Source organism: Salmo salar, chromosome 01 (genome assembly GCF_965601325.2).
Source record: "Salmo salar chromosome 01, fSalSal1, whole genome shotgun sequence".
In the NCBI taxonomy this organism is placed as follows: Eukaryota; Metazoa; Chordata; class Actinopteri; order Salmoniformes; family Salmonidae; genus Salmo; species Salmo salar.
Window position 1 is genome coordinate 176,747,643 of NC_138291.1, and position 18,441 is coordinate 176,766,083.

General features: G+C 46.8%; 1 protein-coding gene across 2 annotated transcripts in view; it reads right to left on the reverse strand.

Annotated features, from left to right (window-relative positions):
* mapkap1 (MAPK associated protein 1) overlaps positions 1–18,441 on the reverse strand; it is a 125,577-nt gene that overhangs the window by 17,351 nt on the left and 89,785 nt on the right. For both annotated transcript variants that reach the window (XM_082955283.1, NM_001173628.1), the window contains 1 exon segment: positions 17,892–18,029. In XM_082955283.1, the coding sequence (XP_082811409.1) occupies positions 17,892–18,029 (138 nt within the window).

The window sequence follows — 18,441 nt, forward strand, 5'->3', positions numbered from 1 at the left end:
ATATTACAGCCAAGGGACAGGGCCTAGACCTTTATATTAGTCAAGGGACAGGGCCTAGACCTTTATATTAGTCAAGGGACAGGGCCTAGACCTTTATATTACAGTCAAGGGACAGGGCCTAGACCTTTATATTACAGTCAAGGGACAGGGCCTAGACCTTTATATTACCGCCAAGGGACAGGGCCTAGACCTTTATATTACAGTCAAGGGACAGGGCCTAGACCTTTATATTACAGTCAAGGGACAGGGCCTAGACCTTTATATTACAGTCAAGGGACAGGGCCTAGACCTTTATATTAGTCAAGGGACAGGGCCTAGACCTTTATATTAGTCAAGGGACAGGGCCTAGACCTTTATATTACAGTCAAGGGACAGGGCCTAGACCTTTATATTACAGTCAAGGGACAGGGCCTAGACCTTTATATTACAGTCAAGGGACAGGGCCTAGACCTTTATATTAGTCAAGGGACAGGGTCTAGACCTTTATATTAGTCAAGGGACAGGGCCTAGACCTTTATATTACAGTCAAGGGACAGGGCCTAGACCTTTATATTAGTCAAGGGACAGGGCCTAGACCTTTATATTAGTCAAGGGACAGGGCCTAGACCTTTATATTAGTCAAGGGACAGGGCCTAGACCTTTATATTACAGTCAAGGGACAGGGCCTAGACCTTTATATTAGTCAAGGGACAGGGCCTAGACCTTTATATTACAGTCAAGGGACAGGGCCTAGACCTTTATATTACAGTCAAGGGACAGGGCCTAGACCTTTATATTACAGTCAAGGGACAGGGCCTAGACCTTTATATTAGTCAAGGGACAGGGCCTAGACCTTTATATTAGTCAAGGGACAGGGCCTAGACCTTTATATTAGTCAAGGGACAGGGCCTAGACCTTTATATTACAGTCAAGGGACAGGGCCTAGACCTTTATATTACAGTCAAGGGACAGGGCCTAGACCTTTATATTACAGTCAAGGGACAGGGCCTAGACCTTTATATTAGTCAAGGGACAGGGCCTAGACCTTTATATTACAGTCAAGGGACAGGGCCTAGACCTTTATATTAGTCAAGGGACAGGGCCTAGACCTTTATATTAGTCAAGGGACAGGGCCTAGACCTTTATATTACAGTCAAGGGACAGGGCCTAGACCTTTATATTACAGTCAAGGGACAGGGCCTAGACCTTTATATTAGTCAAGGGACAGGGCCTAGACCTTTATATTAGTCAAGGGACAGGGCCTAGACCTTTATATTACAGTCAAGGGACAGGGCCTAGACCTTTATATTACAGCCAAGGGACAGGGCCTAGACCTTTATATTACAGTCAAGGGACAGGGCCTAGACCTTTATATTAGTCAAGGGACAGGGCCTAGACCTTTATATTACAGTCAAGGGACAGGGCCTAGACCTTTATATTACAGTCAAGGGACAGGGCCTAGACCTTTATATTAGTCAAGGGACAGGGCCTAGACCTTTATATTACAGTCAAGGGACAGGGCCTAGACCTTTATATTAGTCAAGGGACAGGGCCTAGACCTTTATATTAGTCAAGGGACAGGGCCTAGACCTTTATATTAGTCAAGGGACAGGGCCTAGACCTTTATATTAGTCAAGGGACAGGGCCTAGACCTTTATATTAGTCAAGGGACAGGGCCTAGACCTTTATATTAGTCAAGGGACAGGGCCTAGACCTTTATATTAGTCAAGGGACAGGGCCTAGACCTTTATATTAGTCAAGGGACAGGGCCTAGACCTTTATATTACAGCCAAGGGACAGGGCCTAGACCTTTATATTAGTCAAGGGACAGGGCCTAGACCTTTATATTACAGTCAAGGGACAGGGCCTAGACCTTTATATTACAGTCAAGGGACAGGGCCTAGACCTTTATATTAGTCAAGGGACATGACCTAGACTGTGGGAGCACTACAGAGTACCACGTCTATTAATGGGAAAAGTGCTTTTAGCCAAATAAAAGCTAAGGTGACGCATTAAACCCCCAACGTGAAGCAGTAAACCCAAAGCACAAATCAATAACATCTACTGGTAGTTCAATGTGCGTATGAGAAGTAAATACAAGGAGATTACTATACACAGTACTGTACACACAAACATCAGATTCTACTACACACGTTATCCAAGAGTGAACGGTAGAAGTTCCTAATTTAAGGAACATTACTATGGTAATGCATTCATGCTATGTCATTACTGATTGATGGAGGGGGGGGGGGGGGGGCTTTTAATTCAGCTTCCGTGAGCATCTCTGTGCAATCCACAACAATGAAAGTTTACATCAACCGAGTGAATTCTGTTGGATGTTCTCCTGCTTGGCTACGTTTCCTCGTCTCTGCCCTTCCTTGTCTTTTGGTCTCTCCTGTAGGCGTTTCTGATTTCATGGCTAACCTTGTGCTCTGAACAACCCATTCATTACTGTTAATGCATTGCCATCTCGTGTAAATCAACCAGGGGGCTCAATAAGCAAGTGAAGGCTAACATATGCAGATGTACAATTCCCAAAAGTATCACCCCCCCAACCCCATATATCTGAGAGTCTAGCCAATTAGCCACAATCAATTCTGGGGGATTTAAGTGGCTGGTATTAATTCATTTTTCTGCCCGCAACTTTCCTCAAAAAGAGGTCTGGTCTACGAAGAACAGGACCCTAGAATCATGCATCTTGGGCAATAAAAATCTGTGCAAAGACAACATGTCAAAGCTGGGGAAAAATGGCTCTTGCTAATGGATTCTCAACAGAAAATAGCTTTTAAGTAATCAATCTTTTAGTTTTTTATTCAAGAAAAAACAAATTTTTCTCATTAAAGGAGCTGGGTGTCATAGCCTCTTTGTGGCTATATGGCGTAATGAAAACGGCATTACCATTGATCACAATTATAAGGGCTCATGCTGATATCCCGTCGATTACCACACCACTTCCTTGTTTCACAAACAAATATGTAAGCAGATTAATTTCAACTCCCTTGCAGCCACTCTGAAATACACATTTAGAATTATAACCCAAGATAGGTAAAAGAACGATTAACATACACTGAACAAAAATATAAATGCACCATGCAACAATTTAAGCAATTTCACAGTTCATATTAGGAAATCGGTCAATTTGAAAAAATGAATTAGGCCCTAATCTATGGCTTTCACGTGACTGGGCAGGGGCGCAGCCATGGGTGGGACTGGGAGGACATAGCTCCCAAGTGGGTGGGCCTATGCCCAACCAATCAGAATTTGTTTTTCCCCACAAAAGTTTTTTTTTTTTACAGACGGAAACACTCCTCAGTTTCATCAACTGTCCAGGTGGCTGGTGTCAGACTTTCCCGCAGGTGAAGAAGGATGTGTAGGTCCTGGGCTGTCGTGGTTACACGTGGTTTGTGGTTGTGAGGCTGGTTGGACTTACTGACAAATTCTAAGGCGGCTTATGGTACCATAAGGCGGCTTATGGTAGAGAAATTAACATTCAAATTTCTGGCAATAGCTATGGAGAACATTCCCGCAGTCAGCATGCCAATTGCATGCTCTCTCAAAACTTGCAACATCTGTGGCATTGTGTTGTGTGACAAAACTGCACATTTTAGAATGGCCGTTTATTGTCCCCAGCACAAGGTTCATCTGTGTAATGACCATGCTGTTTAATCAGTTTCTTGATATGCAACACCGGTCAGGTGGATGGATTATCTTGGCAAAGATAAGCTTTCTGTGCGTATAGAACATTTCTGGGATCTTTTATTTCAGCTCATGAAACATTGGACCAACACTTTACATGTTGCGTTTATATTTTTGTTCAGTATAGTAATCATTTCAATAATTTTATCCAACCTTTTAAGACGCATTTAGAAATTATACTTCTCATTGTGAGAAGTGTGGTCGACCACCATGCATCAAAGAGATGTCAAGAGGTTGATCTGTATCACCCTCAATGCCATTGGTAGACACTGCATGTAGTGTTCGCACATCACTATGTCCCAACACCAGAATTTCATCTATATAAAAAGGAAAGTGACTCGGCCTCCTATCAGACACCAGTACTCTACCAGAGACTATTATCTAGCGGAACCGGCGACGTGGAATAAACGTCTCGCCCAAAGTGGTTAAGGCAGTGCAGAGAGGAAGACAATGGAGGAGGCGCGCTGTGGCTTTCTTCCCTCGACGTGTGTCTGCAGACAGGAGCAAGGCCTTCATTAACTCTGACACCTGCTCTTAAGTATCCCTTTATTAGGGGGGGTAAGAATAGAGACTCTTATGTATCCCTTTATTTGAGGGGTAAGAATAGAGACTTGCGTATCCCTTCATTAGAGGGGCTGTTCATTGACTACAGCTCAGCCTTCAACACCATAGTACCCTCCAAACTCATCATTAAGCTTGAGACCCTGGGTCTCGACCACGCCCTGTGGTCCTGGACTTTCTGGCTGGCCGCCCCCAGGTAGTGAAGGTAGGAAACAACATCTCCACCCCGCTGATCCTCAACACTGGGGCCCCACAAGGTCCTGGGCTGTCGTGGTTACACAACAGCCCGTAGTCCCTGTTCACCCATGACTGCGTGGCCATGCACGCCTCCAACTCAATCATCAAGTTTGCAGACGACACTACAGTGGTAGGCTTGATTACAAACAACGACGAGACAGCCTACAGGGAGGTGGTGAGAGCCCTCGGAGTGTGGTGTCAGGAAAATAACCTCTCACTCAACGTCAACAAAACAAAGGAGATGATCGTGGACTTCAGGAAACAGCAGAGGAAGCTCCCCCTTATCCACCGACGGGACAGTAGTGGAAAAGGTGGAAAGTAGAGGTCGACCGATTAATCGGCATGGCTAACAATGGGTAATCGGCCTTTTTGGATGCCGATTATGGTCGATTACATTGCAATCCACAAGGAAACTGCGTGGCAGGCTGACCACCTGTTACACGAGTGCAGCATCAAAATGACCCTGTGGCTGCAAGGAGCCAAGGTAAGTTGCTAGCTAGCATTAAACTTATTTTATAAAAAACTATCAATCTTCACATAATCACTAGTTAATTAACACATGGTTGATGATATTACTAGGTTAACTAGCTTGTCCTGAGTTGCATATAATCAATGCGGTGCATGTTAATTTGTCATAGAATCACAGCCTACTTCAACTTCGCCAAACGGGTGATGATTTAACAAAAGCGCATTCGCAAAAAAACACAATCGTTGCACAATGTACCTAACCCTAAACATCAATGCCTTTCTTAAAATCAATAGACAGAAGTATATTTCTTTAAACCTGCATATTTAGTTAAAATAATGTTAGCAGGCAAAATTAACTAGGGAAATTATGTCACTTCTCTAGCGTTCAGTGTAAGTAGAGTCAGGGTATATGCAGCAGTTTGGGCCGCCTGGCTCGTTGCAAACTGTGTGAAGACCATTTCTTCCTAACAAAGACCGTAATTAATTTACCAGAATTGTACATAATTATGACATAACATTTAAGGTTTTGCAATGTAACAGCAATATTTAGACTTAGGGTTGCCACCCGTTCGATAAAATACGGAACGGTTCCGTATTTCACTGAAAGAATAAACATTTTGTTTTCGAAATTATGGTTTCCGGATTTGACCATATTAATGACCTAAGGCTTGTATTTCTGTGTGTTTATTATATTATAATTAAGTCTATGATTTGATATTTGATAGAGCAGTCTGACTGAGCGGTGGTAGGCAGCAGCAGGCTCGTAAGCATTAATTAAAACAGCACTTTACTGCGTTTGCCAGCAGCTCTCAGCAATGCTTGAAGCACAGCGCTGTTTATGACTTCAAGCCTATCAACTCCCGAGATTAGGATGGCAATACTAAAGTGCCTATAAGAACATCCAATAGTCAAAGGTATATGAAATGCAAATGATTTAGAGAGAAATAGTTGACGCGTCATAAATCCTATAATATCTACAACCTAAAATTTCCTAACTGGGAATATTGAAGACTCATGTTAAAAGGAATCACCAGCTTTCATATGTTCTCATGTTCTGAGCAAGGAACTCAGTTGGTAGAGCATGGTGTTTGCAACGCCAGGATTGTGGGTTCGATTCCCACAGGGGGCCAGTACAGAAAAAAAAATGTATGAAATTGTATGAAATGTATGCATTCACTACTGTAAGTCGCTCTGGATAAGAGCGCCTGCTAAATGACTAAAATGTAAATGTAAACGTATTTATATGTACATATTGTTATTCCATCCCCTTACATTTATGTGTATGGTAGTCGTTGTGAATTTGTTAGACATTACTGCACTGCCGGAACTAGAAGTACAAGCATTTCGCTACACTCGCATTAACATCTGCTAACCATGTGTATGTGACCAATACAATTTGATTTGAAAAATAGAGACTCTGACGTATCCCTTAATTAGGGGGGTAAGAATAGAGACTTATGTATCCCTTCATTAGGGGGGTAAGATTAACTCTGACACTGGCAAGAATAGAGTCTGGTTCCAAAGACTGGGTCGCTAAGCCGTAACTGATGCAGCCGTGTGGAAAATCTTTGTGGGAGTGTGTCATGACACTATTCTGCACCACCCTTAGTTCCATCCTATCAGCCATCAGTCAATTTTACCACAGAACTAACTCCTTTATACTTGCTAAGTTGAATGCAGGAAAACTGAAATCTGTTTTACCTAATTTCGTCCAGCATGTCACCCGTGCAATTAAAGGGGTAAAAAAAAAACTCTAAATTACCTTTACTCCACATGCAGAGACACATAAAAAGCTCTCCCTCCATTTGTCAAATCTGACCATAACTTTATCCTCCAGATTATGGTTGACGTGCTTAATTTGGACGTGGTCCGATGAAGCGTAAAATAAACCCACAGGACTGTTTTGCTAACACTTCCTGGAATATGTTCCAGGACTAATCTGATAACAATGAGGAGTATTTATTTAATAATATGTATTGTTCATTTACCACATCAGTCACCAGCTTCATTAATAAGTGCATCGTCGTCCCCACAGTGACCGTACGTACATATCCCAACCAGAACCCATGGATTACAGGCAAAATCCGCACTGAGCTATAAAGGTTAGAGCTGCCACTTTCAAGGAGCGAGACACTAACCCAAACGCTTATAAGAAATCCCGCTACGCCCTCCGACGAACCATCAAACAGGCAAAGCTCAACACAGGACTAAGATCAAATCCTGCTACACCGGCTCTGACGCTCGTCAGACGTGTCAGGGCTTGCAAAGTATCACGGATTACAAAAGGAAACCCAGTGACACAAGCCTACCAGACGAGCTAAATGCCTTCTATGCTCGCTTTGAGGCAAGGAACACTGAGCCAATGCGTGAGAACACCAGCTGTTCAGGACGACTGTGTGATCACGCTCTCCGTAGCAGCTGTCAGACCTTTTAACAGGTTAACATTCACAAGGCCGCAGACAGATTACCACTACGCAAACTTAGATCATGTGCTGATCTGGATCCTGGACTTCCTAACGGGCCGCCCCCATGTGGGGAGGGTAGGCAGCACACATCCGTCACAACACAACCTCAACACGGGGCCCCTCAGGGCTGTGTGCTTAGTCCTGTCCTGTACTCCCTGTTGACCTAGGACTGCGTGGTCGCGCACGACCTGTCCTGAATGGCACACATACACAATCTATGTCTCAATTGTCTCAAGACTTAAAATCCTTCTTTAACCTGTCTCCTCCCCTTCATCTACACTGATTGAAGTGGATTTAAAAAGTATTTCCGAAATGCATTTGGGGAATTTGTTCAGTTAAAATCAACTGACACTGCGTGAAAATATACTATAAAGTGGCGACGACTCCATATAAAACTGGACATGGCTATGCTTCTGGTGTCTTTTATCACAAACCTAATCAAACCTGCATGAGACCTTAGTTGCCCTCTTATTCCCCAGAGGCTCTGGTGTACCTCAGGGCTCAAAACCAAGACCTCCTGAAATGACCCAGGATATCTCCGCCTCCCTCCCCTTTCTACTCCCCCCCTCCCTGGAGAGGGACCCAGGCGGTCGACCGCCCCCCCCCCCCCCCCCCTTTGAGGAGCAGTTGATGAATAGATCAGAGGAGCGATGAGCACCTCTTGCGACGCTCGCCAACCGCGACTCCTTTTCACCGTCTGCACCTCATTAATCACGCTATTGTCTGATTTGAAAGGCAAGCCATGTAAGTGTCATATCCACTCAAAGCCAAGGAGAGGCCTAGCCGAGTGGATGCGTACACCATCAAAATAGACAAAATCTTCAATATAAACCACAAAGAGAAACAGACATAGGTCCTTAGTTACTAAAAGGTCTAGGGACTGGTTCGTTAATGAGCCGAGGTAAAGCTGTACCATCTAATTGGGCAAAATAAGCTGTCAGAATTTATTTTCATTTAATAGGTTAAAGTGGGGAAAAATATATAAATATTATTCAATTTCTGCACTTTATTTTTTATATCTACGATTGCATAGCAACAGGCCAAACGTCCACAGCATAAAGTGGTGTTGATAACATGCTTGCTGCCATACTTGTGGGCTGGGGAAGAAAAAAAAAACCCGGAGAATGTCATATTTGTACTTCCCTGCAGGCGAAATAGGCTATCCTTGTCAGGTGCCACAGGGTGCACACAAAAACATATGTACGGGTTACGTTTGTCAAGAGGCTTGGAGAAAAAAAGTGATTGAGTGGGGTGGGCAGAGGAGGTGGGGGGGCTGACTGCTTGTTTGGTGTAATACTGATTATGGGAACATGAGACTTTTGGGGTCTTTCATAGCCACACATGCTTCCCATTTAAAGTCAATAACTCCATTCTTCTCCCCGCTTGGCGATGTGACAGTGAACGCTTGCCCCAAGTTCAAGTTTCATTGTAATCATTTACACACTCCCTCCCCTGCAAAACCCCCTTTTCAAATTAAGAGAAAAGTCTACTTTGGTCAATGCTGTTCTCGTCCTCACCCCCACCCCACATGTGCACACACACACACATCCCCACCCACGCAAACACACACACCCATACACCCCTCCCCCTCCCCCCCACACACCACACACCCATACACCCCCCCCCCCCCACACACACACACACACACACCCATACACCCCCCCTCCCCCCCACACACCACACACCCAACCCCATACACACCCAACCCCCACTCACACCCAACCCCCACTCACACACACACCCCCCCCTCCCCCACACACACACCCAACCCCATACACAACACACACCCAACCCCAACCCCCACTCACACCCAACCCCCACTCACACACACACACCCAACCCCCACTCACACACACACACACACACACACACACCCCACACACACAACCCCCACTCACACACCCAACCCTCCCACGCACACACACCCAACCCCCCCCACGCACACACACCCAACCCCCCCACACACATACAACCAACCCCCCCACACACAAAACATCCCTTGGAGGGTATACAAACCCTTCATGTCCTGGAGCAGGTCATGACCATACTGGAAGACTCTTCATGTACTGGAGCAGGTCATGACCATACTGGAAGACCCTTCATGTCCTGGAGCAGGTCATGACCATACTGGAAGACTCTTCATGTCCTGGAGTAGGTCATGACCATACTGGAAGACTCTTCATGTCCTGGAGTAGGTCATGACCATACTGGAAGACTCTTCATGTCCTGGAGTAGGTCATGACCATACTGGAAGACCCTTCATGTCCTGGAGCAGGTCATGACCATACTGGAAGACCCTTCATGTACTGGAGCAGGTCATGACCATACTGGAAGACTCTTCATGTCCTGGAGTAGGTCATGACCATACTGGAAGACTCTTCATGTCCTGGAGCAGGTCATGACCATACTGGAAGACCCTTCATGTCCTGGAGTAGGTCATGACCATACTGGAAGACCCTTCATGTACTGGAGCAGGTCATGACCATACTGGAAGACTCTTCATGTACTGGAGCAGGTCAAGCTTTAAACAGTTAAAAATACAATATTTGTGGTTCTGGAAAATATATTTCACAGTGGTTTAGAAGCTACAATGATTCTCTACACTATACATTGTTTGTTTTGTCACATAAACTGAAATTAAGCAAACTATTAGAATTTAGAGCAATCAGAAAATTTATGAGTGATTTCTGCAATAGTGCAGTTCCCGAATGTAAATGCTGTCTTGCAGAGGCATGATTTTATTTGTCTGAAAAAAAATCAGCCACACCAATCAATTTTTTCGAATCGTACATTAAGAGTCAGGTTACAAGGACGTTCACCAACATATCAGGCGTTAGGCCAGACAATTTTACGAGGGTGCCATAATTAAAGTGCAAATGTACGAACATCAAGCACATACCAAGTCAAACAAAGACATCCAAGAGATCCCATATACCATGAAACACAGCACAAAGCACATACTGTAGATACATTTTCTGACCGCTGAGTGAACGTGACACAGAGATTCCTTTACTACACTGTTCCCCACGGAACTCAAAGAGAAAACATAACAGATCCTCTAAAAGTTCTACAGCTGCACCATCGAGAGCATCCTGTCCGGTTGCATCACCGCCTGGTATGGAAACTGCTTGGCATCTGACTGCAAGGCGCTACAGAGGGTAGTGCGTACGGCCCAGTACATCACGTGGCTGAATTTTTTTGTGGGGCCAAGCTTCCTGCCATCCAGGACCTCTATACTAGGCGGTTTCAGAGGAAAGCCACAAAAATTGTCAAAGACTCCGGTCACCCAAGTCATAGACTGTTCACTCTGCTACCGCACAGCAAGCGGTACCAGAGCGCCAAGTCTAGGACCAAAAGGCTCATTAACAGCTTCTACCCCCAAGCCATAAGATTGCTGAACAAATAATCAAATGGCCCCCGGACTATTACATTGACCCCCCCCCCCCCTCCATTTGTGTGTACACTGCTGCTACTCGTGGTTTATTATCTATGCAGTCATTTCACCCCTACCTACATGTACAAATTACCTCTACTAACCTGTACCCCTGCACACTGACTCAGTACCGGTACCCCTGTATATAGCCTCGTTACTAACCTGTACCCCTGCACACTGACTCAGTACCGGTACCCCCTGTATATAGCCTCGTTACTAACCTGTACCCCTGCACACTGACTTGGTACCGGTACCCCTGTATATAGCCTCGTTACTAACCTGTACCCCTGCACACTGACTTGGTACCGGTACCCCCTGTATATAGCCTCGTTACTAACCTGTACCCCTGCACACTGACTCAGTACCCCCTGTATATAGCCTCGTTACTAACCTGTACCCCTGCACACTGACTTGGTACCGGTACCCCCTGTATATAGCTTCGTTACTAACCTGTACCCCTGCACACTGACTTGGTACCGGTACCCCCTGTATATAGCCTCGTTACTAACCTGTACCCCTGCACACTGACTGGGTACCGGTACCCCCTGTATATAGCTTCGTTACTAACCTGTACCCTGTATATAGCCTCTTTACTAACCTGTACCCCTGCACACTGACTTGGTACCGGTACCCCCTGTATATAGCCTCGTTACTAACCTGTACCCCTATATATAGCCTCATTACTAACCTGTACCCCTGCACACTGACTTGGTACCGGTACCCCCTGTATATAGCCTCGTTACTAACCTGTACCCCTATCTATAGCCTCATTACTAACCTGTACCCCTGCACACTGACTCAGTACCGGTACCCCCTGTATATAGCCTCGTTACTAACCTGTACCCCTGCACACTGACTTGGTACCGGTACCCCCTGTATATAGCCTCGTTACTAACCTGTACCCCTGCAAACTGACTCAGTACCGGTACCCCCTGTATATAGCCTCGTTACTAACCTGTACCCCTGCACACTGACTCAGTACCGGTACCCCCTGTATATAGCCTCGTTACTAACCTGTACCCCTGTATATAGCCTCGTTACTAACCTGTACCCCTGCACACTGACTCAGTACCGGTACCCCTGTATATAGCCTCGTTACTAACCTGTACCCCTGCACACTGACTCAGTACCGGTACCCCTGTATATAGCCTCGTTACTAACCTGTACCCCTGTATATAGCCTCGTTACTAACCTGTACCCCTGCACACTGACTCAGTACCGGTACCCCTGTATATAGCCTCGTTACTAACCTGTACCCCTGCACACTGACTCAGTACCAGTACCCCCTGTATATAGCCTCGTTACTAACCTGTACCCCTGCACACTGACTCAGTACCGGTACCCCCTGTATATAGCCTCGTTACTAACCTGTACCCCTGTATATAGCCTCGTTACTAACCTGTACCCCTGCAAACTGACTCAGTACCGGTACCCCCTGTATATAGCCTCGTTACTAACCTGGTATCTCTGCACACTGACTTGGTACCGGTACCCCCTGTATATAGCCTCGTTACTAACCTGGTATCTCTGCACACTGACTTGGTACCGGTACCCCCTGTATATAGCCTCGTTACTAACCTGGTATCTCTGCACACTGACTCAGTACCGGTACCCCCTGTATATAGCCTTGTTATTGTTATTTTATTGTTACTTTTTTATAATATTTTCTTAACTCTTTCTTGAACTGCACTGTTGGTTAAGGATTTGTGCTGTAAGTAAGCATTTCATGATAAGGTCTACACCTGTATTCGGCGCATGTGAAAAATAAAGTTTGATTTGATTCTGATTTGATGCCGTGGCGGTTCTAGACCATTTCAACTGGGGGGGCCAAGCTGGGGCCAGTTGTACTGTTAGAGGGGCCAGTTACATTAGACGTTATTGTTGTCATATCGTTTTCTTCACTGCGTTGCAGGCATTAGCAGGCGAAAGACCATGTTCATAATCATTAGTGGTCCACGTTGCCACTGTCTAATAACAGATGTAAAAAAAGAATGACAGCAAAAATATGTTATGTAAAAATTATTTCATACTCCATATTTAGGGGGGCCACAAGGGGGTCCAAGATTGTTGTCACAGGGGCACTGCCCCCACAGAACCGTTAGTGATTTGATGACGTAGAAAACCTGCAGAACCCCATCAATCGCATTGCCTAACAAACAGGCACTGGTTAGCCATGAAGCAAACATGTCAAGGATACGACAACACTACCAAATGAGTGGATTACATAACAAAAATATGTAACAGAAGCAATGAAAGAGACACTGTGACAACTACAGTTCTAACTTCCTCTCAGTGGAGGTGTTGAAAAGCAGCATTCCCCCCCATCTCTTCCCCCCTCCTTCTTCCCACTCATCCCCCTTTCACTCCTGCATTAGCTGGCCTTCATTAATCTTCGTGCAGTCTTCTTTACCTAGTCATGTAGAACCGCTCGATAGAGAGAGAGAGAGAGAGAGAGAGAGAGAGAGAGAGAGAGAGAGAGAGAGAGAGAGAGCTGGGCCCCTGTGCCAATTACCAGGTCAACGGAGTGTTGAGCCCCAGCGACGCAGAGGAATGAGCTCTTAGAGGGAGATGTGGGTTAGCCGGGGGAGATGTGGGATAGCCGGGGGAGATGTGGGTTAGCCGGGGGAGATGTGGGTTAGCCGGGGGAGATGTGGGTTAGCCGGGGGAGACGTGGGTTAGCCGGGGGAGATGTGGGTTAGCCGGGGGAGATGTGGGTTAGCCGGGGGAGATGTGGGTTAGCCGGGGGAGACGTGGGATAGCCGGGGGAGATGTGGGATAGCCGGGGGAGATGTGGGATACCCGGGGGAGACGTGGGATAGCCGGGGGAGACGTGGGATAGCCGGGGGAGACGTGGGTTAGCCGGGGGAGATGTGGGATAGCCGGGGGAGATGTGGGATAGCCGGGGGAGACGTGGGTTAGCCGGGGGAGATGTGGGATAGCCGGGGCCAATATCGATGGACACAGGTGGGAGAAGAGAAGAGGTAAGCATGGGACGTGGGGGGTGGGCATAGGATTAGGTCCTTAGGGGTGAGGTGGGTGATGTCTATGTGAGGAAAATGGTGGAATAGGGTAGTGGAATGATATAGTTAAATGTACAATGATATTTTTTCTCTCTGTATTTTACTCATTTTCATAAATGTTATCTTCAGTTGCACGTACTATATCATGCTACGAACTGTAAACATAATCAGTGGAGTCATTTTCCAATCTGTCGAATGTGCAGAACCTCAAACACAATGAACACACCCTCCAATAGACCAAAGGGACAGGAGTATTTTTCTTGTAAAAAAGGAGCATCCACAAATACAAGTCATTGGAAAACCTCCTGCGATACTAATGTATCCTCCATCCAGAGAGACGACGCACCACAATACAGAGAGACGACGACGCACCATAATACAGAGACGATGACGCACCACAATACAGAGACGACGACGCACCACAATACAGAGAGACGACGACGCACCACAATACAGAGAGACGACGACGCACCACAATACAGAGACGACGACGCACCACAATACAGAGAGACGACGACGCACCACAATACAGACGACGCACCACAATACAGAGAGACGACGACGCACCACAATACAGAGAGACGACGCACCATAATACAGAGAGACGACGACGCACCATAATACAGAGAGACGACGACGCACCACAATACAGAGAGACGACGACGCACCACAATACAGAGAGACGACGACGCACCACAATACAGAGAGACGACGACGCACCACAATACAGAGAGACGACGACGCACCACAATACAGAGAGACGACGACGCACCATAATACAGAGAGAAGACGACGCACCATAATACAGAGAGACGACGACGCACCATAATACAGAGAGACGACGACGCACCATAATACAGAGAGACGACGACGCACCACAATACAGAGACGACGACGCACCATAATACAGAGAGACGACGACGCACCACAATACAGAGAGACGACGACGCACCACAATACAGAGAGACGACGACGCACCACAATACAGAGACGACGACGCACCACAATACAGAGAGACGACGACGCACCATAATACAGAGAGACGACGACGCACCATAATACAGAGAGACGACGACGCACCATAATACAGAGAGACGACGACGCACCATAATACAGAGAGACGACGACGCACCATAATACAGAGAGACGACGACGCACCATAATACAGAGACGACGACGATACACACTCCCTTGTCTTCGTCTCCCATTCCTGGGTATCCAGATAACTCATTCAGTCGAACCCTTGGTTTCCAGGGCATCCACCCTCCTCCCCACCCCCTTGGCATCCAATGTCTGGGTATTGGTAAAGCAGTGTGAACAGAAAGGGAGAGATGCAGACTGGGTATTGGTAAAGCAGTGTGAACAGAGAGGGAGAGATGCAGACTGGGTATTGGTAAAGCAGTGTGAACAGAGAGGGAGAGATGCAGACTGGGTATTGGTAAAGCAGTGTGAACAGAAAGGGAGAGATGCAGACTGGGTATTGGTAAAGCAGTGTGAACAGAGAGGGAGAGATGCAGACTGGGTATTGGTAAAGCAGTGTGAACAGAGAGGGAGAGATGCAGACTGGGTATTGGTAAAGCAGTGTGAACAGAGAGGGAGAGATGCAGACTGGGTATTGGTAAAGCAGTGTGAACAGAGAGGGAGAGATGCAGACTGGGTATTGGTAAAGCAGTGGGTATTGGTAAAGCAGTGGGTATTGGTAAAGCAGTGGGTATTGGTAAAGCAGTGGGTATTGGTAAAGCAGTGGGTATTGGTAAAGCAGTGGGTATTGGTAAAGCAGTGGGTATTGGTAAAGCAGTGGGTATTGGTAAAGCAGTGTGAACAGAGAGGGAGAGATGCAGACTGACTGGCTGATTAAAGCAGTGGGTATTGGTAAAGCAGTGGGTATTGGTAAAGCAGTGGGTATTGGTAAAGCAGTGGGTATTGGTAAAGCAGTGGGTATTGGTAAAGCAGTGGGTATTGGTAAAGCAGTGGGTATTGGTAAAGCAGTGGGTATTGGTAAAGCAGTGGGTATTGGTAAAGCAGTGGGTATTGGTAAAGCAGTGTGAACAGAGAGGGAGAGATGCAGACTGACTGGCTGATTAAAGCAGTGGGTATTGGTAAAGCAGTGGGTATTGGTAAAGCAGTGGGTATTGGTAAAGCAGTGGGTATTGGTAAAGCAGTGGGTATTGGTAAAGCAGTGGGTATTGGTAAAGCAGTGGGTATTGGTAAAGCAGTGGGTATTGGTAAAGCAGTGGGTATTGGTAAAGCAGTGTGAACAGAGAGGGAGAGATGCAGACTGACTGGCTGATTAAAGCAGTAGGTATTGGTAAAGCAGTGGGTATTGGTAAAGCAGTGGGTATTGGTAAAGCAGTAGGTATTGGTAAAGCAGTGGGTATTGGTAAAGCAGTGGGTATTGGTAAAGCAGTGGGTATTGGTAAAGCAGTGGGTATTGGTAAAGCAGTGGGTATTGGTAAAGCAGTGGGTATTGGTAAAGCAGTGGGTATTGGTAAAGCAGTGGGTATTGGTAAAGCAGTGGGTATTGGTAAAGCAGTGTGAACAGAGAGGGAGAGATGCAGACTGACTGGCTGATTAAAGCAGTGGGTATTGGTAAAGCAGTGGGTATAGGTATCAGCCTCTACAGAGTATTGACTGGGTATTGGTAAAGCAGTGGGTATTGGTAAAGCAGTGGGTATTGGTAAAGCAGTGTGAACAGAGAGGGAGAGATGCAGACTGACTGGCTGATTAAAGCAGTAGGTATTGGTAAAGCAGTGGGTATTGGTAAAGCAGTGGGTATAGGTATCAGCCTCTACAGAGTATCGACTGGGTATAGGTAAAGCAGTGGGTATTGGTAAAGCAGTGGGTTAGGCAGTGTGTATGGGTATTGGTACTGGGTATTGGTATCAGTCTCTACAGCGGACGGTGACTGAATTTATTCCATATGTCAGGAGATGATGGTGGGTTAACAGAGATACGCTCACACACACACACACACACACAGACACACACACACACACACACACACACACACACACACACACACACACACACACACACACAGAGCTAGGTTCTTTCAGCCTGGTGGACGTGTGGGTGGGGGGAGAGAGACCGTTGTAGAAATGCTCGGCAGCTTCAACGATTACAATCTGTATTTGATGTCAGTTAAAATAAGACATCTGCTTAGTCGCAAAGTACAATCTGAAGAGAGATCACTGAATCCAGTGCCCCCATTGACTTGTAATACAGGCTATTTTTACAGACCACTAGTACATGCCGTTTCAGCTGAATCTTCTGATGTTTTACAGCCAAATATGGAAGGTCTCAGCACTGCTGAGTCAAACCAGAGGAATATACAGTCAAAGATGACTAAATGAATATGATCCCGAGATAAATGAGTACTTTCAGTATGAGGGGGAAGTGTTTACCAGTCAGTGACCTTGTGTGTTACCACACACACACATACACACACAGCACGCCTACACACACATACACACACCGCACGCCCACACACACACACAGCACGCCCACACACCGCACGCCCACACAGCACGCCGACACACACACAGCACGCCCACACACACACAGCACGCCCACACACACACAGCACGCCCACACACACACAGCACGCCCACACACACACAGCACGCCCACACACACACAGCACGCCCACACACACACACAGCACGCCCACACACACACAGCACGCCCACACACACACACACAGCACGCCCACACACACGCAGCACGCCCACACACACGCAGCACGCCCACACACACGCAGCACGCCCACACACACGCAGCACGCCCACACACACACAGCACGCCCACACACACACAGCACGCCCACACACACACAGCACGCCCACACACACACAGCACGCCCACACACACACAGCACGCCCACACACACACAGCACGCCCACACACACACAGCACGCCCACACACACACAGCACGCCCACACACACACAGCACGCCCACACACACACAGCACGCCCACGCCCACACACACACAGCACGCCCACACACACACACACACAACGGTGGTACTCACTGGGGCTCCTCTCCTCCACAAGGTCACAGGCACAGAGGTGGTCTGAATCGATGGAGATGGGCTTCTGTCGGATCCAGAACTTGGTGCTGGTCTTCTGGTTGGTGACGGGGTCAATCTCCACCTTTTCCCCCGAGATGCCTGCATGGGGGGATAGGGAGTGACAAAGGAGGGGGAAGAGGGAGAGAGAGAGAGAGATGGCAGAGGTCAAATCATCTACTCCACACCGAATGTTCTCTCCATCCTCCATTTTGTTGTGGGACACAACAGCATCTCTCGCGGATTGTCGCCGCGTAAAGCGTCGGCGTAATCAGTTTTTTTGTTAAAATGATGGTGCTGTGTGGCGTTAATGGCCATTCACAGTGCTAATCTGTCATCACTGTCGCCTGGTCCCTGCTGCTGCTGGCTGTGCACACATATACCCACACACACACACCCACACACACAGTAAAATGGATGCTGGAGATGTCCACAGACCTAGAGATCTGACGCAGTAGATTAAGGACAGACAGAATCTCCAGGAGGAAGATCTATAGCAGCTCCTATTCAATCA